Below are 23730 nucleotides of genomic sequence, written 5' to 3'. Positions count from 1 at the left end.
CCATTTCTGCCATGGTTCTTGTTGCCACTGGATGATCCGTAAATTCTCTTGTGATAATCATTCTGGGGCTCTTGATTAGCCATCCATGCCACTTGGCTGAGACACTATCTTTGTTCTTTTGGCCAGGGTGGTTGGAGAGAGCATATGGAAGACTCTGGAGACTCACAGCAACAAAACGAACACTGTGTTGAAAGTCTTGAAACCTGACACCACATATCAAGTTAAAGTACAGGTTCAATGTCTGAGCAAGGCGCACAACACCAATGACTTTGTGACCCTGCGGACTCCAGAAGGGTGTAAGTTATAATCTTATTTTTGTGGCAATTACAAGACCTCATGTGGGATGTTGAACAGGTTTTCCCATGGATGCTCAGGAATGCGGAGACATACTTACCTGTGCCTTATCTGTGCAGAAGTCTTGTGGCTAAGTTCTGTGGTCTTGCCTGAGCTGTTTAACATTTATTCTTAGCATGGCAAAGGATGCTCTTGCACCCTAAGATAGGATTCTCTCCACCATTGCCCTCTTGTGTCTCTTGTCATGCCATTTCTCTTGCTTAGGACCGCATCATCATTGAAATACGAGGCATGTCAGTAGTTTTGTGACTAAGCTTTAAAGAAATTTGCCAAAATCATGTTTCTAAGAGAGCTCCCTGCTTTCTCCTTTCAGAGTAGCGCACTTGGTGATGATCTGCTTATTCTCTTCATTTTCCCTGTTGCCTGAAGTATCTTGAATACATATCACTCATTAAGGAGTCTGTTGTAGTGGTGACCATATTCATTTGGATGTAGAATTTCTGTGATGTTAGAATTAGTCTTATTCCTTGACAGTCATGCCCATGGGTCTGTTCTGTGGTATGAGAGGCTGAGGCAGCAGGGGCTGTCATTGACAATTAAGATCACAGCATTGAAGTCCAGGGCAGTGGTGACTCGGCCTGCCAAGTGATCCCATCCTGCAGCCCTGTGGATTGTGACCGTCGGACTTGACTGAGCCCTGATCTGATGTGTGGACAGCATACCTTGTTTTCTGGAAGAATAGGAAATTTATCTTGTCAAAGTAGAGAAAATAAGCTTACAGACTTCGTAGTGGGTAGGTCTCAGTACCCAGATTCCTTCTTTTTCTAGAAGGAAAAAGATTCCTTCTTTTTCCTTTTTTTGTATTTCTGGGACATAATGTGTTTTTTTTTTTTTTTTAATTAGAGTATTATAGTTATATATAATATTGAGGTTCATTTTGACATATAAGCATATAATACAATTTTCTCCCATTCAGTATTAAGTGCTTCCTCTTTCCCTCCCTTCTCCCACTCACTTTCCTTTCCTCTATTCTACTGGTCTTTTTTCTATTTATAGTGTCTTTCTTTCTTTCTTTTTTAAACTACCAATCTGTATTCCCTCTTATTTTTGTTTTAAGCTCAGGAAAATTCTTCTAGCTGACCACTATGTGATTCGGAAGTTAACTCTCTTTTAAAATATAATTTGTACAAGATTAATTGTCCATATTTGTGGGGTATACATTTCAATACATGTATATAATATGTAATGATATTATATGATAGGTGATGGTAGCTTATCCGTTACCTCAGACATTTGTCATTTTTTTATGTTGGGAACATTCAGTCTCCTTCTGCTACTCAGTTAGTTGTTGTTATCCATAGTTACCCTGCTGTTCTGTCCTTCTGTCCAGCTGCACTGTATATCTGTTCACCACTTTTCATCTTTCCCTCACCCTCCATCCTCCTCAGCCTCTGGTTGCCACTAGGAGATGAAGTTTTTAGTTTTTCAGTTTCTGTATGTAAGCGAGAGCATGCAGTATTTGTCTTGCTGTGCCTGGCTTATTTCACTTAACATAATGTCCTCCAGGCTCATTCATGTTGTTATTTCAGAATTTCATTCTTGTGGTTTAATGATTCCATTGTGTATGTGTGTGTGTGCACAAGCCATGTTTTCTTTATCCAGTCATCTCTCACCTGGCTTCTGGGTTGTTTTCATATCTTGGCTGTTGTGAATAGCATGCAGTGAACCCGGGAGTGTGGGAACCTCTTTGACATATTGATTCCCTCCTGTTCTTTGGTTTATCCTCAGGAATGGGCTTGTTGGATCTTGGGGTAGTTCTGTTGGTAATTTTTTGAGAAACTTCTATGCTGTTTGCCATAATGACTGCACTGATTTGTTGTATTCCCCCCAGCAGCATAGAATTACCCTTTCTCTATATCTTTGCCAGCATTTTAAATTTTTTGTCTTTTTGGTAATGGCCGTTCTAACTGGGGTAACATGATACGTCTTTGTGATTTTGATTATCATTTCCTTGATGATTAGAGATATTTAGCTTTTTTTTTTTTTTAATTTACTTGTTGGCCATTTGAATATGTTCTTTTTTTTTTTTTTTAAAGAGAGTGAGAGAGAGAGAATTGAATATGTTCTTTTGAGAAATGGCTAATTGACCATTTTTTATCAATTTTTTTTTTTGCACTTGAATTGTTGAAGTCCTTGTGTATTCTGACTATTAATTCCCTTGTTGGATGAATAGGGTGTCCCATCTAATAATTATTTTATTTATCGAGTAGAAGATTTTTATCGTTACTTTTTTTTTTTTTTTTGACAAATGAGACATGTAACCTACTAAATTTTTACTTTTGTGGCAGTGTTTTTTTGGGTCATATTATTAAAACGGAGTCTTTGCCCAGACCATTGTGATAAAGTATTTCCCCTGTGTTTTCTTTTAGTTTCATAGTTTGGGGAATCTTCCATTTAAGTCTTGGATCTGTTTCAGTCATTAAAAAAAAAAAAAATTTGAAAGAAATCCAGTTTCATTTTTCTGCACATGAATATTTAGTTTTCCCAGCACCATTTATTGAAGAAACTATCCTTTCTTCATTGTATGTTCTTGGGGCCTTTGTCAAACATCAGTTGGTGTAAGTATGTGGACTCACTCCTGGATTCTATGTTCTGTTGGTCTGTGTGTCTCTCTTTATGCTTTATGCTGGTGCCTTACTCTTTTGATTTCTACAGCTTTGTGATGCATTCAGCTTTGTGGGGTTTTTGTTTGTTTGTTTGTTTGTTTGTTTTTGGTGTATGTGTGTGTGTACATTTGGCCACTTAGGATCTTCTATGACTTCATACAAATTTTAGAAGGATTTTTTTTCTTTTAATATGAAGAACATTGTTGGTATTCTGATAGGGATTGCACTGAATCTGTAGATTGCTTTAGGTAGTATGTTCATTTTAGCAATATTAATTCTACCAGTTCGTGAATGTCTCTGTATGTGTGTGTGTGTGTGTGCGCACGCGTGCATGTGTGTCCTCTTCCGTTTCTTTCATCAGTATTTTATAGCTTTCACTGTAGAGCTCTTTCACCTCACCTTCTTAGTTAAATTTATTTCTTATATTTTATCTATTAATTTTTGGTTGCTATTGTAAATGAGATTGATTTCTTAATTTCTTTTCAAGCAAGTTTATTGGTGGTTTGAAGAAATGCTACCAGTTTTGTATGTTAATCTTGTATCCTGCAACTTTACTGAATTCATTTAGCACTTGCAGTAGTTTTTTGCACCCTCCAGAGACTCTTGTGATCTGTGTACGAGATCATGTCTTCTGCACACAGGGATAGCTTAACTTGCAAGTTGCCTCTTTTTATAGTGCCAGATGCCCCTCGAAATCTCCAGCTATCACTCCACAGGGAAGCAGAAGGTGTGATTGTTGGCCACTGGACTCCTCCCATCCACACCCACGGTCTCATTCGTGAGTACATTGTAAGTACCTTCCAGGAGAGGATATGTTAGAGATTTCTGTGTTGATTTGCCATAATTTTGTGGATAATGACCCACCTGTCAGAACATCTGGTACCCCACTTTCCCCTTTCCTGACCTGCCACTTTATAAGATACAGGGTGTTCTAGACCTCTGGTTATTTTTAATCATTTTTTCCTTCTCATTTTAGGTAGAATACAGCAGAAGTGGTTCTAAGATGTGGGCCTCCCAGAGAGCTGCTAGTAACTCTACAGAAATAAAGAACTTATTGGTCAACGTTCTATACACCGTCAGAGTGAGTATTCATAGCTGTCCTGGCCCTCTGGTCAGTCTTGGAAACTAGAGACATGTCTCCATTTCATGAGCACTCCGTGCTTACTTTTAAGAGTGCTTATTGTTAGTCCATAAAATACCCAGCTCCTGTCCTGAGGAGGGAAGCAGACTTCCCACAGATAATCAAGCACTTAGGCAATGCGGCTTTCCCAGCTTGTAACCAGATTTTCTGCTAGCTTTCCAGCACCTATAACTTTTGCACATACCCTTTTCTGCTTATCTTTAGCCCCAGGGTGAGGCAGAGCTATGATGAATGGCATTTATAAACTGATTTTGTGAGGTTCTTATGACATGTAATGTTACCTTTAACAGAAAAGAGATAGATTTTTGTGTAAAGCATGTTTGAGACCATTACATGCACAACCTCCAGAAACCTCCTTGTACTAAGTTCCCCAGTACCCCTTTTATATATGTGTGCATTTAGAACTTGGATACCCATACATATATACCTGCCCTTTAGAAAAACCTTGACATGTGTCTATTAAGAGCAATTTTATAAGCTTGGGACTATCATGATTTACTTTGCCCAGGCTCCTTCCCTTTGTTTCTTCCCCCTCTCATTTCAATTGCTGGGACCCCTGAACCTCACAGGTCACTCTCTATGTAATTTTTCCCACCCTCATTGCCAAAATTTCACCCCTTTAGCTCATTTAGAATTCTTGCCATATGGTGTTATTGCCTTTATTTCATACTAATTCACACTCTAATTTGAAAAGGTGGCTGCGGTGACTAGTCGTGGAATAGGAAACTGGAGCGATTCTAAATCCATTACCACCATAAAAGGAAAAGGTAAATGATTCTACCAGCATTTGCAGATTTAGAGAAGATAGGAGCCCTTTGGAAATGACCTTCAGTATGACTGGAAAGGAGCAGCGTAGATTAGAAAACTTCACACAGCTTCTTTCTCCCCAGCACATGCACACTTCTGGGTATCTCCATGTGCTTTAGATAGCAGAAGTCTTTTTACATAACTATTGAGTGTATTTCTCCTCCTAGAATTGAAGGGATTTCCAAAGCCAGCAGGCCCATCCTTTTATGAACATGTACAATAGCTAAATAGAAGGAGTCCTCCTCCTCACTAAAGATGGAGATGGTTCTGTACATGTTCGTTTGTGGTGTCTTAAAGAAAGGTCCACGCTGGGGTTTGCGACTTCTCCCACTCACACCGACAAACTGTCAATGGTGGTTTCTAGCATTAGGGCTGACCTTGGGTATTCTGAGTGTGCACTCTTTTGTGTACATCAGCTCACCTAGTTGATCCTTTAGAACAGCTACCAGATTAGGTAAAAAGTGGAAAGAAGATGTCACTTCCCGCAGGCCACACAATCAGTGAGTGACATGCTTGGGACTGGAACCTGACATGCCTGACTCTGAAGCCTGTGCTCTTTCTTAACCATCTTGCTACATGCTACCCTCTGGGCTGAGCCACGTGTGACCCACTGGGCTTCTCTGCTTGCTGGGGTGGCTGGCTTGTCATTTTGCATGTGTGCCTCATGAGGACTGAGTTCTGGTCTGTTTTCTCCACTCTATCACTAGTATCTAGTGGGAACCAAAGAAAACAGTTGGTGTGTAAGTGAACTGAAGCAGCTGAGGGTTCTGGTACATGTTGGGAGATGGACAGTAGCTCATCTTTCTGAATGGTTTTTCTCAGCCATGGCACCAAGGACTTTCATTTTTGGACTTGGAAATATAAAAATCACATGAACTCTGTGGTGTGGAACATGATTGGGGGATTCTGCTTTACCCAGAGCCTGTGAGACAAAAGCTCTGAGACATCAAGAGTCACTCTGATCCCTTCTAAAATCTGCAACGTGGAGGTCAGGGCACAAGGCAGCCAGACTTAGCACTGCCAGTCAATGGGCAGAATGCTTGCAGGTGTTGAAGAAAGCATGCTGCTGGATTCACCATCCCTTTAGTTTTTAGGGTTATTCTTTCTCTCCAAAAAATCCGGTTCAAAACATTCTGGCCATCTATACCTAATAGAAGGGATTTTTGTGAAGCGAGAGTCTTCCTTGAGCTTTGTAGGCACAAGTCTTACCTGCATTTGAAAATCTGAGGGGGTGGTTGCTTTTCTTAAGCTTCTTCTCTCTGATTTTGATGAGTTTCAGCTCCTCACGTGGGTTTTGGTTAGAGTATGTACAGAGACAACTGTGCTGTGTCAACAAGTATTGTGAGATATCTGTGACCTGGGATCATAACATAAGAAGACAAAGGCCAAAGGCAGCTATGGTATCTGCCAGAAGTGCAGGTTCATTAGCGAATGTGGTGGATTGGTAATAATAGCCATGGAGGATCCACCTGTTAATGAGCTCTTCTGGTATAGTAAGCACCATGCTTCTTGTTTCCTTGAGTTCATAGAGATAAGTAGTTTTATCCTTATTTTGTAGCTGAGGAAACTGGACTTTGAAGAAAATTGTGACATATCCCTGGTCACCATGATTTTAATTTGGGTTGGCTTTAACACAACATCCTTGCTGTTGGACTCTGATTTGGATTCCTGAAACTTTTCACACCCTTTCTTCTGGTTATTGTGTTTTCCTCAAGCCCAGTTTCATGATCTGTTTATCATTTGGAGGGACTCCTCCAGATTTTGACACATCTCTTTTGCCACCAGATATTACCCACTACTTTGAGTCTCTCTTGCCTTTCCTGTATAAGGGGCATATGTGCTGAGAATCTCATAAACACATTTATTTAAATGATGTCTTCTGGTCACATGTATCCAGTGGGACCATCTTGAATTACGCTGGTCTAAGCAGTGACAGGTTTCTTGTGGGCAGACCTTCCAATGATTGCACCATGCTGATCAGTTGACCTAAGGGTGGTCTTTTCTTTGGACTGCTCTCTCCTTGCCCACCTCAGCTCTCAGCTTGAGCTCTGGTCTTTTGGATAGTGCCGGTTGTTTATTGGCTCTTTCATCTTCCATAAATGAAACTATTGGAAAGGGATCATGAGTTAAGTGGTGTGCACTATACATACATAGAAATGTGTATCTTTAGGCTCAAAGGAGATAAGTCACTTGCCCCAGATTACCCAGCTGTTAAATATCAGCAAACAGAACTTTGAACTCAAGTTTGCCAACTCCAGAAGCCACATTCTTATTTTGCAGCACATCTGTTTATCACTTCTGATTTATCTCATTGTCATCTTTCAAAAAGGGGTTGAGGCTGCTGGGACTTTGTCAGTGCCAGTAAAGGTGGTGCTCACAGTGATCTCTTCACCTTAAGAACCAGGTCGAAGCCAGGCTGCTTGGGACGGTTACATAATGGAACTTTTCTGCTTGACCTAATTTCTTGACCGAGCCAAGATTGCTGTGTATAACCAGGCAATGGTGGGCCCAACCTCAGCTTCAGGGTAACAGTGGTAAAGAGATAGTAAAGACAGCTGAAGAAGTGCCCTTTCTTCCCCAACTGAAAGATCGCTTTGTCTGTTGAGTTGAAAACTGAATTCTGCCTTCCTCCCTTTTCATTGCGTGGTTTCTCTTTGAATTCCCTTTTGTTTTCAGTGATTCCACCACCAGATATCCACATTGACAGCTATGGTGAGAATTCTCTAAGCTTTACCCTGACCATGGATGGTGACGTCAAGGTAATGTGGAAAGTTCAAACCGTCAGTTGGGTGGGGCTTTACTTTGTATGGGAACCAAGGTGATGTAGCACATTAAGATTAAGAAGAATGAATGACTTGATCTGGTGAAGCTATAGTACCTGAACTAGGTTGGTTCTTTCCCCCATGAAGAACAACTTGAGTCTCCACATGTAATTATTCTGCCTCAGCCTGGTGCCTTTTTTTTTTTTCTTTAACCATATAATTAAATGGTTCACAGCCACAGTGCAAATAAAGAGTTGGTGTTAATAGAATATGTATGCCCTGTAATTTTCAGCTTTATTGGATTTCCTGGTACTAAGTGCCAATACAGAGGTTCCCACAGTGGAAGAGCTGCTTTCTTGTGAGCGTCAGATACCTTGGAAACACGTCCACCTTAGGTCCCCACATAGTCACTTGGTTCCCTCCTCCTCCTGCACCAGCAGGCCATCTGCTTGGCCCCTCTGCACAGCCAGCTCCACCATGGTTGTATGTCCTCCTGCTCTCTCAAGTTGAACCCACTTTCCAGAATGCTCTTTTTTGTCTGCTCCTCTTTGCAGGCTGTTTGTCCCATCCATGAAGTTGTGGTGGGACAAACAGCCTTCAGAGTCGTTGTGCCATCTACCTAACTGCAATTTAGTGTCACACCCTTGACTTCCAGAGAGGGTTGGTACAAGAGATGGGTGGCTTTAATGTCTTGCTCCTTATTTATAGTCTTTGGTCTTGAAAATGCTTTTATTTTGTTGATTGTCCCATATTTAAAGATCTATAGATCACAACCTTCTCTGAGCTCTGGACTTAGAAGAAGTATTTTTTCTTCATGTGTGGATGTGTTTACTCCTGAGGGGAAGTAAGAGCTCACCAGCCAGCTTTGAACTGTTGGCCTTGACTGCAAGGATAGCCCTAGCTGAGTTTTACCCTTAATTATCTTGGCCTAATTATCTTTGCATTTTTTCCCTTTTTCCATCTTTATTAATTGGTTCTTGTCTTTCTATTCTGTATTCATTTTATGTTTGTTAAATACATTTTGTATTATAAATGATCTCACATTTGTTTTTAGAAGTAGATGGAGGATGGCTAAATACTAATGGTAGCACAAATAGAACTTGTTTAAAAAGAAACCACCCATCCATTGAAAAAAATGAGACATCTAAAGAAGCCTGCTTTTTGTAGTTGGTGAATCCCCTGGCTGTTCGCTGATTTGTTATGTGTCTCCCATATCTTGGCAGGTGAATGGCTATGTGGTGAACCTTTTCTGGACATTTGACGCCCACAAACAAGAGAAGAAAACCTTGAACTTCCGAGGGAGCATTCTGTCTCATAAAGGTAACACCTTATATCTCGTGGTACGTGAGAAGTGAAGGTTGCACCGACACTTTCCTGGCAGCAGAGCATGTGTGGGGTGCTGGGTAGAGTTCTTCTCTGGAGGTGGTTTTGCATGGCCAGGTCCTTGTCCACTGAGGGTACTGTAAAAGTGCTCCTGACTCTAGTTAGAAGGCTTCACTCACTGGTAGCTCAATCCTCCTCCTAACCTATTGGCCTTAAGTGGAAGTTGCAGGCTCCAGAGGAGAAGAACTAGAAAGAGACCAGATTAACTGTCGACACATGATTTTTGTGCTTCATCAGAACAGATTCCTAGATTTAGTTGTCTGTCTCTTTCTAACCTAGTTCAGTCCCCTTCTAATAAGAGGTAGCATGAGACTTGGGACATGATTGGCATTCAGAAAATACTTGTTGACTGAATGAGTGGTCAGACAAACCAAGGCAGGAACTGGTCCAGTCCTTCTTGCATCTGTGCAAAGAGCATGCTTTGACTAAAATTTTTGTATCTGAAAATGGGCTAATGGATGGGTTTTATTTCTAAGACAAAAAGTTGAGTACTGAGAGCTGTCTGTGAGTGTTGAGAACGACACGGGAGCGTCCCCTGTCCCTCTGCTTCTAGCTTGTTTGAAAAGTACTTTCAGTCAGTTTTATTCAATTCTTGTTTTTGTCTTATAAGACGGAAACTATAAGTTTTCTGTAATTATCCCTTTTTTTTCTTATTTGAAACTGAATATCTACTAGATTAAATAATTTGTATAAGGAGTCCATGCAAGGGGGAAAAATGACATTTAGCCCCTACTGTGTGCAAGCTTTTACCAAGGTGTCCCGTGTGTTACTGGGGCTATCGTCTCACATAACCCAAATAATAATTCTGTGAAGGGTGCGCATCTTATGGAGGCAAAACACAGGTTCAGGGAATGAGCGGTACTCTCACAAGACAGCAGAGCCAGGATTGGAACCCATATCTTTCCAGTTCCAAAGCCTGTGACCCGTTGCCTCAGTGTTACACCAATATAATCAGCAAAGTTAGGCATAATCTTGGTAGCTGTTGCCTGAAATCTATGAAGAGGCAGCTCAATGCAGGGCCTCACGCCAGGCACTTTACACATCTTTTCTCTTAATCCCCGCAACAGCCAGCTGCTATTCAAGTACTATTATTTTTCCTCCATCTTACAAACAGGGAAACAGACCAGAGGGATTTAAATACTTTACCAAGGATGTTTTAGTCACTGCTGTGACTAAAATATCTGACTAGACCATTTTAAAGGAGGAAAAGTTTATTTGAGGGCTCACAGTTTCAGAAGTCTCCATCCATAGAAGCCTGGCTCCATTCCTCAGGGCTCCAGGCAGGAACAACATAGAGGAAGCAGCTCACACGGTGATCAAGAAGCAGAGAGAGAGACTCCACTTGTCAGAAACAAGTATATATCCCACAGTCACACCCCAGTTCCCACCTCCTCCAGCCACACTGTACCCCTTCAGTTACCACTCAGTTAATCCCTGTCAGGGGATTAATTTATAGATTGGGTTAATGCTCTCAACAACCCAGTCGTTTCTCCTCTGAACCTTCTTGCATTGTCTCACACGTGAGCTTTTGGGGACACCTCACATCCAAACCATAACAGAGGTATAGCCACAAGGGGTAAAGTCAAGCCTTGAACCCTCGTCCTTCTGATTCCAAAGGTTATCCTGTTAACGTGTTCTCCCTTTGTTCACTCTTAATTTAGTTTAGGGAATACATGTTTATTACAGAAAATGTTAGAAGGCATAAAATGTGTAATGGAATTTTCTTTAATTTCACTTTATATTTCAGATATTTCCACTTTTTTTTTTTACACATTGATCTCTCTATCTTTACAAAATCAGAATAATACTATATATAGTTTATCCTTCTCTTTTCATGTAACATAAGGATTTTCCAGTGTCAATAAATATTCTTTGGAACAAATTTTAGAGGTTGCATAGTAGTTTGTGGGATACACGATTTAGTTCTTGCTCTGTGGCCAGTCAGGTCAAGCAGTTTATTCTACTGCAACAGACACTGGGGTGATCTCCTCATTTGCAGATGTTTAAGTCCCTCTCTGATTTTATGGCATAATTGATTGGAAGGGCATGATTTTTCAAGACTCCTCTAATACAGGGCCAATGGCTATCTAGGAGTGTTTTACCTATTTTATCCCGAGATGGTCAGCTGTAAGAGAAATTTCCCAGTGCCCCTGAGGTTGTATTACATATACTGCTCATCTGTAAATAAGTGTTAAATAAACTTGTAAATTAACAAAGTCCTACATGTGGAACTGACTAAATTGAGAGATTATTTTTTTAAATAGCACGTGTATGTTGACACAAATTCTGGATTAACACCCTGCCTCTCTTCTGACATCTCCTTGTTTTCACAGTTGGTAATCTGACAGCTCATACATCCTACGAGATTTCTGCTTGGGCCAAGACTGACTTAGGAGACAGTCCTCTGGCGTTTGAGCATGTTGTAACCAGAGGGGTTCGTCCACCTGCTCCGAGCCTCAAAGCCAAGGCCATCAACCAGACTGCAGTGGAATGCTCTTGGACTGGCCCTAGGAATGTGGTAAGTGGCCAGAGTGACCATCACAGCTTGAGTGTGGACCCTCCCTTGATATAAGGCCACAGGACAGACCCAGGGCTCCTCTCTGCTGCGGTTCTTCCTTTCCTACCCCACACAAGCCCTCCTCTTGGTTAGCTCTGGAGGCACCTGCCATCCCAGCCCCAGTATCCCTTACCATGCTGTGTCCTGGCTTCTAAGAAATAGTACCACATGTTGTTTGTTACTGGTAGACCTCATGCAGGTAGAGGGTGGCATATTCCTGTGCTTGGGGACTCAACTTGGGTCATGGACTTCATGAGAAGTTTTATTTAAGGCCTCTGCTCTTTTATATGACCCAGAAGGTGATGCCGAGGCAGCCCTGAGCCCTCTTGGGGATTCCCTTTTACCTCAAAGTAGATTCTACTTGCAAAGGGACCTTTTTCTCTATTGAGAAACCCAGCTAGAGGAGGGGTCATCTGTCACACCCAGCTATCTTCCCAGAGTAGGGCATAATGTAGAAATGCTGGAACATCACTTAATCTTAGGGTCGCTGATTACGTGTGACCTTGGAGAAGCAGCCGTGCTGTGCTGGTCCTGGCTCGTACTCTGGTCACATGCATTGTAGCTTTCATAGGTGAGAGATCAAAGGAGCTGCCTGTGGGAACCTTCACTTCCGGCTCTTTCTTTGGTTCGCTTAGCACTCTGCTCTGGCAGCCCTTGGTTTTCCTCTTCACCTCAAGAACTGCCATCGCCACTGTCCATGTGGGGAACCTTCTTATTCCTCGGCTCTTGTATTCCATGAACCCTTTCCATAGGCCCCGTCACAGTGAGGCATTGTCCTAAGCTCTGAGCCTCCACACTGACTGCAGAATCCCATCTGAGCTTTGTGGCTCCCTCGTTTCTCCATTCCTGTTCCATTTGCTTTGCTTTCTGACTCCTTTTCCCCACTCCCCACCTACGCCCAGTTAATCACTCCTGGGGCCTCCTTTCCTCTTTCACTACCCTTGTTCTCCCCTCTCCAGTTCTTCTGATGCTGAGCAGAGTTAGGGAAAATTGCGTTGTTATCTGGCCTTGGAAATACTTTGCACATCCTGATCAGTCCCCTGTCCCTTTCTGTCACTCCTCCAAACTTGTATAGTTTTCAGCCCCGTCTTCATGCTCACGTGCTCTTGGAGAAAATGCTCTGATTCTCCTTACAAAGAAACTTCCTCAACTCCCATCCTCCCATTACAAGTTCACTCAGCTTTCACGCCCTGCTGCAAGCCTCATCAGATCCCCTTTCCCCACTGGAATCTCTGGGTGTTTCCTACATGTACCAGCAGGAGTAAGAATGGCTGCGTTAACGGTGGAACTGAAAGAAACCATTCTTTAAACAGTTTGTTTCCCTCTCAATTGAAACAAGTTTGGAGGTAAGCAGTCCAGGACTCCTGTTACAGCAACACAGTTGAGTCTAGGACAGGTTCCAGCCGTCTCCCGCCTGTGACATCCATCTTCAAGGTCACTGCATGGTCCAGGAGCCCTCCTAGAGCCACAGCTATTACCTATACTCCAGGCAGCAAGAAGGGCCTTACCTTCATTATAATGAGCCCTCCCAGACCTTCCCACGGGACACTTCTAGTTACATCTCCTTGGCTGGAACCATCACCTGGCCTCCCTTAGCTCCCAGGGAGTGGGAAGTGCAGACTTTCTTTCCAAGTAGTTCTCACTAAGAACCAGGGTTCTACTAAGAAAGGAAGAACTGGCTTCTTCCGGGAGCTGGCAGTGCCTCTTCTCCTGTGTTTCTTCCACACACTTGTGAGAGTCTCATGCTCACTCTACCAACTCCATGGCTTTCCTGTCCACTCAGCACATCCGTTTGGCTCTCCATGTCCCTGCTGCACAGTGCTAGCATCTACCCCCTCTTTGGTAAGCCCCCTCTTGGCTCTGGCTCATTATGCCCTCTTTTAGTGTTTTATCTGATGCTCTGAATGCACCTTGTTGTATGCCTGTTTTTCTTCCGTGCCTGATTCTCCTCAAGAATGAGCTCTTTGGGGACCGAGAGCGCATGGTGTTGACCTGTGCTGGTGCACGTCAGCTCTGTAAGTGCTGTCAGCATAATGAATGTGGAAGGAAAACTTCTCTTGGAGCTCTTTAGAAGCATTTGTAGGGTCTTAAATGAGGGATTTTGAGAACATGAGGTCGCTGGCCATGTGCTGATGTTGATTCCATTCTCTGTTTTTATCAGGTTTATGGTATCTTCTATGCTACATCCTTTCTTGACCTCTATCGAAACCCGAAGAGCTTGACTACTTCACTCCATAACATGACAGTCATCGTCAGTCAGGATGAGCAGTATTTGTTTCTGGTAAGTTTCCCAAACAAGAAGCAAAAGGAGTTCCCATTTTTTACGGGATGTCCTTAAGTCCTGAGTTCCTGAGTTCAACCTGGATCTGGGGAGCTGGACATCTGGATTCCAGCATTGGTGTGCATGATAGCAGGAAAGTTCTTCTTTACAAGCATCACAAACACCCAGCTGCAGCTCCCTAAGGGAGGACTGATAACAGAGACAGATAAATCAAAACCTTTTGTCAGATTCCATTTCTTGGAATTTACCCTACATACTTTTATACATGTGCCAAGACAGATGGAAAAAGATGTTTGGTCCATTAGCACTTGTGACAGTAAAAAGACTTGAAACAACTTAAATGTACATCAAGAGAGGAATGGCTAAAAATATTATGGCTTGTCCAGGAAATGGAACACAGAGCAACAAAAGAAAGACAGCTCCAAAGGTATTGATATGGAAAAACTGCTAACCTGTGTCAAGTGTCAGAAGTGAGGGGCAAAATATGTGTACTGTTTTCTCAGTTGTGTAAGATTATTTAAGAAAGACTACATAGACACACGCATACGGATAGGCATATGTTGTGAATTTATACACTCACATCTATGTCTGTGTGTGCATAGGATATTTCTGGAAGGAAGCATAAAAAACTGTGAGCAGTGGCAAATGGTCTGGGCTAGGTTGGGAACTGCTTTATATTTTACATCTTTTTTATGAGTTGAATTTTAGTTGTGTACATCACTTTTATTGAGAGCATAGTGAAGATTGTGTGAGCTCACATGGTATCATTTTTCTGTGTGTGTACTTGGCCGTAGGTCCGGGTGGTGGTACCTTACCAAGGCCCATCCTCTGACTATGTTGTGGTGAAGATGATCCCAGACAGCAGGCTTCCACCCCGTCACCTGCATGTGGTTCATACAGGCAAAACCTCGGCTGTCATCAAATGGGAATCACCATACGACTCTCCCGACCAGGACTTGGTGAGCAGGCTAGGCATCTAGGTAGCCTGGCTTATTCTTAGCATGCCTTGGGAAGGGCTAAAGGGAGTCCAGCAATGGACCAGAAACACAGGCCTGGAGGTTGAGCTCAGCAGGACTCACCCCATTTCTGACTTGATCATATTCTTAGAGTTGCCTCTTCTTAGTTGGTGCTCCTCTGTTTTTCCTAGCTGCTATATTAACTTATCCCCTTCCTTGACCCTCTGAGACAAAGGTCATCAAACAAAGGCCCACAGACCAAATTCAGCTTATTTTTTTTAAAATAAAGCTTTATTGGAACCAAGCCACACCCATCTGTTTACATATTGTCTGTGTTTGCTCTCATGCTTCAAACAGCAGAGATAATTAGTGACCACACTGGTTCTCATCTGGCCCCCAACACCTAAAATATTTACCTATTCTGAAAGTTTGCTGACCCCTGTTTAGAGAAGGGGCCCTGATCCTAGGAAACACCTCCCAGTTCTCCTTGCTTCAGACTGCTTTTACCTTTGCCCCTCTTCATATTGGGGGTGGTCAGTTTTAATAATGCTTGATTTCTAAAACTCCTTGACTTTCAGCTTCTTCCTGATGACTGGGTTTCCTGTGCTTACTGCGTGTCCCTTTATTCCCTGCCCTCATATATAAAGAAGCAGCCTGGGAGAGTTACATAGAGCTTTTTGTCCAGTAGAGCCAGCATTGAACACTTGTTCATTGTCTTTCCACTGACAATATCATAACTGTTGCAGTGTTGGGAGATGCAGAAGTCGAGTACTGAATTTCAGTGTTCTTACTTGTCCTAACCTAGCTCCTGATGCCACAATAAATGTGGCTTTTCCTGGTGACTTTTTCTTTTTTCCCTCAAATCTGTGTAAATTCTGAGTACATATTTGTTAAAAGGCTGGCCCTGGCTACCCCAAAGACATCAAAGAACAGAGTCAGACTTTGGGACTCAGAATATTATGGAGGGTCACAGTCACTCTGTAGTCAGCCTTCTGTACCCGTAGGTTCCATATCATGGTTCAACCAAAGGCAGATTGAAAATATTCGAAAAACAAATTGTCTACACTGAACATGTACAGGTGTTTTCTTTTGTCATTTTTCCCTAAACAATACTGTATATCAACATTTACATTGTAATAGCTATTACAACTAATCTAGTGATGACTTTGAGTATATAGGAAGACGTGTGTAGACTGTAGGCAAACATTACACCATTTTGTATAAGGGATATGGTATTCACAAGGGCCCTAGAACCAGGCGCCTAAAGATGAGGGATACCTGTACTTGGGTTACATTGTCTGCCATTGAACTATGAAGAATGAAGAATACCAAGTTTCTGATTACCACTCTGATTTTTTTTTTGTCCTAGTTCTATGCAATTGCAGTTAAAGATCTGATAAGAAAGACTGATAGGAGCTACAAAGTAAAATCCCGCAACAGTACCATGGAGTACACCCTTAACAAGTTGGAACCTGGAGGGAAATACCATGTCATTGTCCAGCTGGGGAACATGAGCAAAGATTCCAGCATAAAAATCACCACAGGTAAGTAGAAGAGAGATCAGAGGCCTTCCTGCCCAGCAGAATGCCCATGGTGCTGGACCACCTGTCAGGAGCTGTCCATCAGGAATTGCCCACCGCATGCAAACACTGCTCTTCGGTGTCCACACTGCAGCAGAATAGCAGATATGGGCTGCAGTGAGATAGCCAGGGCACAGGGGTCTGGGGAGTGGCTCTTGTTTTCCATGTTCTACACATTCTAAAAATCTCCTCTCTCCTAGCTTGTTTTGACATTAGTAGTGGAGAAGAGGAGGAAAGCACAAGAGAGTTAGGAAATATAACTGAATATTTACCACTCAGGCTGAACATTGCATCTGAGGACCTACCCTGATGTCACAGGGGTTCATTGGTGCAGTCTGACATGGAAATGGAGGGAGACCAACATCCCGGGAAGTAAATTAGAGGGTAGTCAGTCTCAAGTTCAGAAAGCAGACGATAAGCGCAGCTACTTAGACAACATCAGACAGTATCAGGAGTACTAGTAGTGGAGGCTCAGCCCCATTTGGGCTATGGTGTGAGCAGGGGCCCTGGGTCTGCTCAGCTGCCATTCAAAGGAGCTGCAGAATCCCTTTCCTGTTCCATCCCTCCCCTTCCCTTCCACCCACTGCCCCATCTTGTTTTTGTCCATCCTTATGTCTGAGAGCTATTAAATTAGATTCTGTCCAAGCTTCTTGGCTAAAATTGTTCTATCCACAGCAAACAAGATGCCAATTGCAGGTATCTACCATGTGCTAGCTAGGCTCTATGCTAGGCAGGTATGTGTTTTTTCCTTCCTTAACCCAGGCCTCTGAGGTTAGTGTTATTTAATCTCTCTTTAACAACAGGAAAATGGAGGTTTGAATATATGTCTACTAACTGCATCCTATCACATCTTTAATTTTCAGTTTCATTATCAGCACCTGATGCCTTAAAAATCATAACAGAAAATGATCACGTTCTTCTGTTTTGGAAAAGTCTAGCTTTAAAGGAAAAGCATTTTAATGAAAGCAGGGTAAGTTCCTCCCTTATTCACAATGACTTTGGAAATGTGATTGAAATGGTATTTTAGAGAAGAGCTCGTTAACAGCATGCTGGTGTAGAAAGTTTAAAAAAATGGGGGGCGGGAGGGAAGAAAGAATAGGGCATCAACGTGAACTTGAGAATTAAAGGACCATTTCTATGGGATTGCTAATTAGCAAAATGTTTATACTGCACATTAAAGATGAGAGTCTCTACACTAAGCACTTTTCAGTCTTGTACTTGTCTTCCCCAGAAGAAAGGGAAATGGGCTGGAGCCCTTGTTGTGCTTCCTGAAGCTGGGCCAGGGCTCAGCATTGGAACCAAGAGCCCACCTGCCCCAGTCACTCTGAGGCCTGGGGCTGTGGCCATGCTGCCATCATGGCACATCCTCACTTCCTTTCCAAAGGAAATAGAGGAAGTAGGAAATACTTGAATCTACTCTGCTGACTTATGAAAAACACCTTTTGCTTTGTTTTGTTTTGTCATTGGCAACCAATGCTGCATCCCCATCAGAAGTTAGGGAAAGGAGAGCAGGACCTGGGCGATTTCAACCTGGTAGTGGACAGTCTTGAGTGGATCTAGGTTGGCTTCCCTGACCACAGAGCATGAGCTCAACAGGGACTCAACACAGCTGTGGCTCCCTGGAGGAACAGTGTAGGCCAAGGGCCCAAGGGGCCTCAGCAGTCACAGTGCACTGCCACAAGCAAAGCTCAAGTCAAACTTGAAAATCCTCATCACTCTGTGAGAGTTTCCCAGCTACGACATGTAAATGGTAATATCCTTAGATACTAAGAATGTTGTTGGATCAATTCAAAATAAATGTTCCCATTTTGAAAAAGGTATAGTTAAGGAAGTAAAAAATTCCAGCAGCAGTAAGCCAGAGGAGAAAGGTTTAACCTCACTGAGAGTCCAAACAACAAGGATGAGGCACTTGTATGTTAAATCAGCAAAGACCCCGGGGGAAGAGTGTCATCAACGTGGGTGATAGTAGGAACAAAGCACTCAGAGAATATATATTGGTTCACCCTCCTGGAAGGTCCTTTGGTAATATGTATCAAAAACATTGAAAGTGTTCATGCTTCTTGATCCAGCAATTCTTCCAGGAGTTTTCTCTTAGGAAGCAATGTGCATAAAAATTTATGTGCATTATTAATAATAGAAGAAACAACTCCCAACAGAAGAGAACTATTGAAATAAAGTTCAGGTTGTTGATGTTTGTGTAATTTAAATTATTTTCTTTATGTTATTGTGTGTTTTGCAGATGTCCTAGACTGAATATATGTTAGATAGTCAATATAAATTGCTAGTTTATAGAAATAACTACAGGGATGGGATGCCAGGCAGGTGCCAAGAAGCCCAGTTTGGCCTCCATTTGCCATTAGGTGATGCTGCCTGGGGATGGCAGAAGCCCAGCTTTTAGGTTGGGGTTGCATGCAGGTCAGTGTTCCATTCCTAGAGGGAGGGTCCTGGCATCAGCATAGCTTGCCCTTTCCCCTTCTCTCTGGCTTGGAGTTAGGAGACTAGACAGGTCAGTGTAATGTGAATAAGAAATCACTGATTACACAGTGGTCCCCTACGAGGATAGAGATAATGGATGGAATCATTTTTGAGGCACTGGAAATGGATGTTTGTAGCTTTGACACTGAAATCACTAGAGAAGTCCAGTAGTCAGCCTGAAGCCATCCAGCATCCTGGGTCAGCACTGTCAGAGGGTGACTTCCCTCACAGGAATTCAGGCAGGAGTCTTCTGACACAGTCCAGAAGATTATCCCATCCGCTTCTCCCATGCACAGGTGCCTATGCCTTCTGAAATGTTATTATCACAGCCAAGATGGTCAGAGCTGGTATCAGCTTAGGAAGAGCTAGAAAGAAAGGAAGCAAGCTGGCAGTGGCCTTCCTAAGTACTGCACTAAGGAGAAACGTGCTGTCCTTTCTGATTGTAAATTCCCTTGTCTTACCTATTGCTGGAGGCCACGCTGAGGGTGATCTAGTATGAGTCAAATCCCATACTACGAACTGTGGCTGAAGAGTCCAGGTTCTTTGTGGTGTTGAATATTGCTTGAGACAAGTGACTGCTGATCAGAACTTTGAGTGTATATATGCTGAAATAGCTTTCCTTGGGCCACACTTTTCACTTTTAGTCTTCAGTTCCTAAGTGGGTGCCATCGCTAGTTGAAATGCTGGGATGAGAAAATTCCTGTTTTTTGAATGCAGTGTCTCCATGGTAATGTTTTTTTTTTTAAATCTAGTGAGAAACTCAAAGTGCTTTAGCATCTATAAAAGCTGCAGTAAGGGGCTCAGACATGGCTGGAACCAGTAGTAGAAGCTGTTGGGTTCCTTATTTGACTTCCTGAGCAGTCTTGTGTGTGTTTGTTTTCAGGGCTACGAGATACATATGTTTGATAGTGCCATGAATCTCACAGCTTACCTTGGGAATACTACTGACAATTTCTTTAAAATTTCCAACCTGAAGATGGGTCATAATTATACTTTCACTGTCCAAGCACGATGTCTTTTTGGCAGCCAGATCTGTGGGGAGCCTGCTGTCCTACTGTATGACGAGCTGGGGTCTGGTAAGTTGCCCTGCACCCAGTTTCTGCTGTCCCTTCTGGGGAAAGAGGAAGGATGTGGAATAGTCCAATGAACATGTGTCTATTTCTAAAGACACTTGAAATGTTCTCTTAGCTCAGAGGAAAGTCATTTAGGTCTCGATTTCATGAGGTTTACAGATTTAGTTAACAAATTCTGAGCCAGGCATGGAATGAAGCTGAGTTTACAAGGTGACCATATTCTGAATGCAAAGTATGAGAAAGGAAACATTTTGTTTTAAATGGAGTTGCAATGTGAGAAACATCAGCTTAGCAAGAGTTTTGTTCATTTTTGCAGGATTTCTCAGAGCCTCTAACATGCTAACACACCCTGTGATCCTGCAAGTCAGTAGTTCTTCTCCTCAGTGTGAAGAAATTGACCATCTAGCCCTCCGGTCATCTGAGTTGTCAGCCTCAGATCTGGATCCCAATTTGGGCCTACGCTATGTCTTAGGGAACTCATAGATACCAGTACTGGGCCATGCTCATGGTTTACCCAAAGTCTGTTTGCACCGGCGTAGCTTGGCCAGGATTTCAACAAACATTTTGCCACTGGTCTTTTTAGTTACATTCACTCCCAGCCAAGAACTAACCAGGGCTCAAGCCAAAATCTTGTGTTAACTTGTTAAGTGTTCCAGCACATAATATTTCCTGGGTATGATCATGCAGAATACTCATCCTCCTAAAAGAGGGAGCCCTGCTTTCCACCTTCCTCCGGTGAATCATGGCGAATCAGAGGCTCTGAGAAGGTCCCACAAAAAACAGACAGCAGAACTCTTGTTAACCTCCTGTTTCCTTACTAGCGCCCAGTTTTCAAGTGAAACTAGCTAGCAACCTGTGCAGTATACTCCAGGAAAACCTGTTGTGAGGACTGGACCAGCTGCCTCTGAAACGAGGACCATCTGGAGCTCTCACTCCTGATGCCTCCACTGAGCTCCAGTCTTTTCTTATTTACCACTGCACAGCTGGGATGGCCTAGGACACATTATATAAGAGTTTGACAGTATTTTTTCTAAAGTTTTTTTTTAAAAGAAAATAAATGAGAGAATTTTAAATAAAGGCATGAATATTAAATTGCTGGATTAGGTTTAGCAGAGATGACTGATCTCTGGGCCATCTTTGTGAGTATCCTGCCAGGCTGAATCCCTGGGTAGCAGATCCCTTGCCTGGGCCACCTCCCACTACACTGGAGAATAACCCCCAAGCCTATGGAAACCTAGACCAGAAAAGTCCACAGTGCCTCCTTGGCTAAAAATGGACTCTTAAGCTCCATTTTCTTGCCTCAGGTTCAGACTGGCCCTGCTCCCTTAGGGGCTTTTGACATGAACAGTTTACCCCCTTTCAAGATGGCGGCCCCTTCCCCAACAAGGGTGTTGGAGAAGGATGGCTTGCCCCTGAGCCCCAGTGGTATGATTGTATCTGTAAATCATAATAAGACTGCATTTCTATAAGACCAGGGAAGTGGCCTCTTTGTTAGGTTATAAACATCTAAATGGCTTTGCAGAGAACTTTAAAAAATGTTAAAGGTGTATGGAAAGGTGATCTCCCTAATTTTTTTTTTTTTTTTTTTTTACTTAAAGTTTAAAAAAAAAAAAACCTTGTAAAACTTCACGAGCTGTTAAGTCAGTATTGTAGTAAAGGAATCTCGTTTGTATCACTTAATGGAGCTTCAGGTAATTGCAGTTCAGAGTGACTTTGGTGCCAAGTAGGGGGAAATAATTGCAGTCTCGTTAATTAGTGGTCTGATTTCACGTCCTCTTATGTAAGGCGAGCAAGTGGTCTTAAGTAATAATGCTAATGAAATCAATGTTGATACCCCAACAAAGGTCTCCCTTCCAAGAGATTATCTAAATAACCAACAAGGCAGTGATTAGGAGGCTAATGTAATTACCGCATTAGCATGCGCAAGGCCCATGGTCTGTCACTCAGGGCGGGTGGTTGGGAAACATTCAGGCCTCATGCACGTGCAGGAACGCGTCACAGCAGACAGGTGATTGGGTAGCTGTGCTGAACTTCTAGCTTTTTTGGTAGGTGGGGCCTTGCGGAGCCACCTGGTGCATTCTCCTACCCTCAGGAAGGAGGCTCATGGTTGGGAATTTTGCCTCTGCAGGGGGAGATACAGCAGCCATTCAGGCTACCAGATCTACTGATGTTGCTGCCGTGGTGGTTCCCATCCTGTTCCTGATACTGCTGAGCCTGGGGGTCGGCTTTGCCATCCTGTACACAAAGCATCGGAGGTTACAGAGCAGCTTCACTGCTTTTGCCAACAGCCACTACAGCTCGAGGCTGGGTTCAGCAATCTTCTCCTCGGGGGATGATCTGGGTAAGTGGCAGGGCCACTGATCCGATTGGGAAGTACCTGCCTCCAGCTTACCTTTTGACATGAGAGGAGTTGTTCAGTAGCTAGTGATTCCCTGCTTAGGGTTAAACTATTTGGAACTCATGGCTTATACCTTGCTCCGAAATTAAAGTATTATGTTCTGTTTACTCGTGTGTTTTGACCTGAAATAGGGAAGAACTGGTAGGAGCGTGCCTTATGTAGGAAGGCCATGGGCTTTAGACGCCCTGCTTATGGGAAATTCTCAAGAATGTCCATCTGATTCGTCTTGTTCTTCCCAGACTTGAGGTCAGACTGGTACATGCAGTGATTTTGAATTGTGTGGGTGCCTGGGCTGGAGAGCCTGGTGAAGACAAAAGTAGTGCTTCCCCAGTCGGCTTCTATCAGAAGATGCCCTTTAGTGCGACTCTTTCCCCTTCCAGTTGCTAGTGCAGCCTCATCAGCCATTCTTACTTTATGTTGTGATAACATGTATTGTGGGGGAAGGAAGGAGATCGTTTCGTCCCTTCTTAAAACCTTTGCACACTGCTCTTCTTGAACACTAGGAGAACTTGTAAACCACTTTATATAAGAAAGTGGGTATTTTATTTAGCACCTCAACTCAGGCTGCTAAATGTGAGTTTGCATACTTACTTTTCCTATAAACCAGTTATGATTATTTTTCTTTGTTATAAAGACATTTATGTATTTCCTCTCACTGATCATATGAGATGAGCCCTGCTCACTTCTCAGCTGCCTTCCTTGCTTAATCAGTAAGGAATGGGTGGCTTCTTTGCTTGCCGCTGTTGGGGACAAAAAGACTCACCCTGTTACCGAGCCATGCAGTCCCCACTAACTGTGGATCAGCACTTAGTTGCACAGGCTCGTACCAGGAATGTCAAAGGGACAGCCATTAGTCTGGTAAGTAGGCAATGAGATTCTTCTTCCTTCAAGTTTGACTTGCTTTATTTGTCTAATAAGTTAAAGCTACCGCTAAAATACGCTTGGTCACCTATTGATAGGGATGATGACCTAAGAGCAGCAGAGAGGAGCCGAGTTTAGGACTGATGGTTGTGAGTGGCCAGCGATGCTGTGGGTTTAGCTGGGGGTGGATAAGGTGAGGGTGGGCAGAGCAGTGGCTCATGGGCTCAGGTCCTGTGTGATGGAACTCACAAAGCCTGACTGTTTTGTCTTTAGGGGAGGACGATGAAGATGCTCCTATGATTACTGGATTTTCAGACGACGTCCCCATGGTGATAGCCTGAAACAGCTTTCCTCACTAGAAACCAAATGGTGTAAATATTTTATTTGATAAAGATAGCTGATGGTTTATTTTAAAAGATGCACTTTGAGTTGCAATATGTTATTTTTATATGGGCCCAAAACAACAACAAAAAAAAAAAAAAAAAAAAAAAGGAAT

The 23730-nt window shown here is 42.9% G+C and overlaps 1 protein-coding gene across 3 annotated transcripts in view; it reads left to right on the top strand.

The window, feature by feature from the left end:
- Window positions 1–23653, top strand: part of Sorl1 (sortilin related receptor 1) — a 158239-nt gene extending 134586 nt beyond the window's left edge. For all 3 annotated transcript variants that reach the window (XM_015489718.2, XM_015489720.2, XM_015489719.2), the window contains 14 exons: window positions 127–296; window positions 3637–3749; window positions 3937–4041; window positions 4796–4868; window positions 7585–7667; window positions 8894–8990; window positions 11387–11571; window positions 13772–13891; window positions 14686–14850; window positions 16217–16391; window positions 17291–17397; window positions 19786–19978; window positions 22104–22316; window positions 23508–23653. In XM_015489718.2, the coding sequence (XP_015345204.1) occupies window positions 127–296; window positions 3637–3749; window positions 3937–4041; window positions 4796–4868; window positions 7585–7667; window positions 8894–8990; window positions 11387–11571; window positions 13772–13891; window positions 14686–14850; window positions 16217–16391; window positions 17291–17397; window positions 19786–19978; window positions 22104–22316; window positions 23508–23575 (1867 nt within the window). In that variant the 3' untranslated portion in view covers window positions 23576–23653. The remainder of the gene's footprint in view (window positions 1–126; window positions 297–3636; window positions 3750–3936; window positions 4042–4795; window positions 4869–7584; window positions 7668–8893; window positions 8991–11386; window positions 11572–13771; window positions 13892–14685; window positions 14851–16216; window positions 16392–17290; window positions 17398–19785; window positions 19979–22103; window positions 22317–23507) is intronic.
- The last annotated feature ends 77 nt before the right edge of the window (window positions 23654–23730 follow it).

Source organism: Marmota marmota, unplaced genomic scaffold (assembly GCF_001458135.2).
Source record: "Marmota marmota marmota unplaced genomic scaffold, marMar, whole genome shotgun sequence".
NCBI classification, from domain to species: Eukaryota; Metazoa; Chordata; class Mammalia; order Rodentia; family Sciuridae; genus Marmota; species Marmota marmota.
The sequence above is the reverse complement of the archived record's forward strand: the minus strand, read 5'-3'. Positions and strand labels throughout refer to the sequence as shown.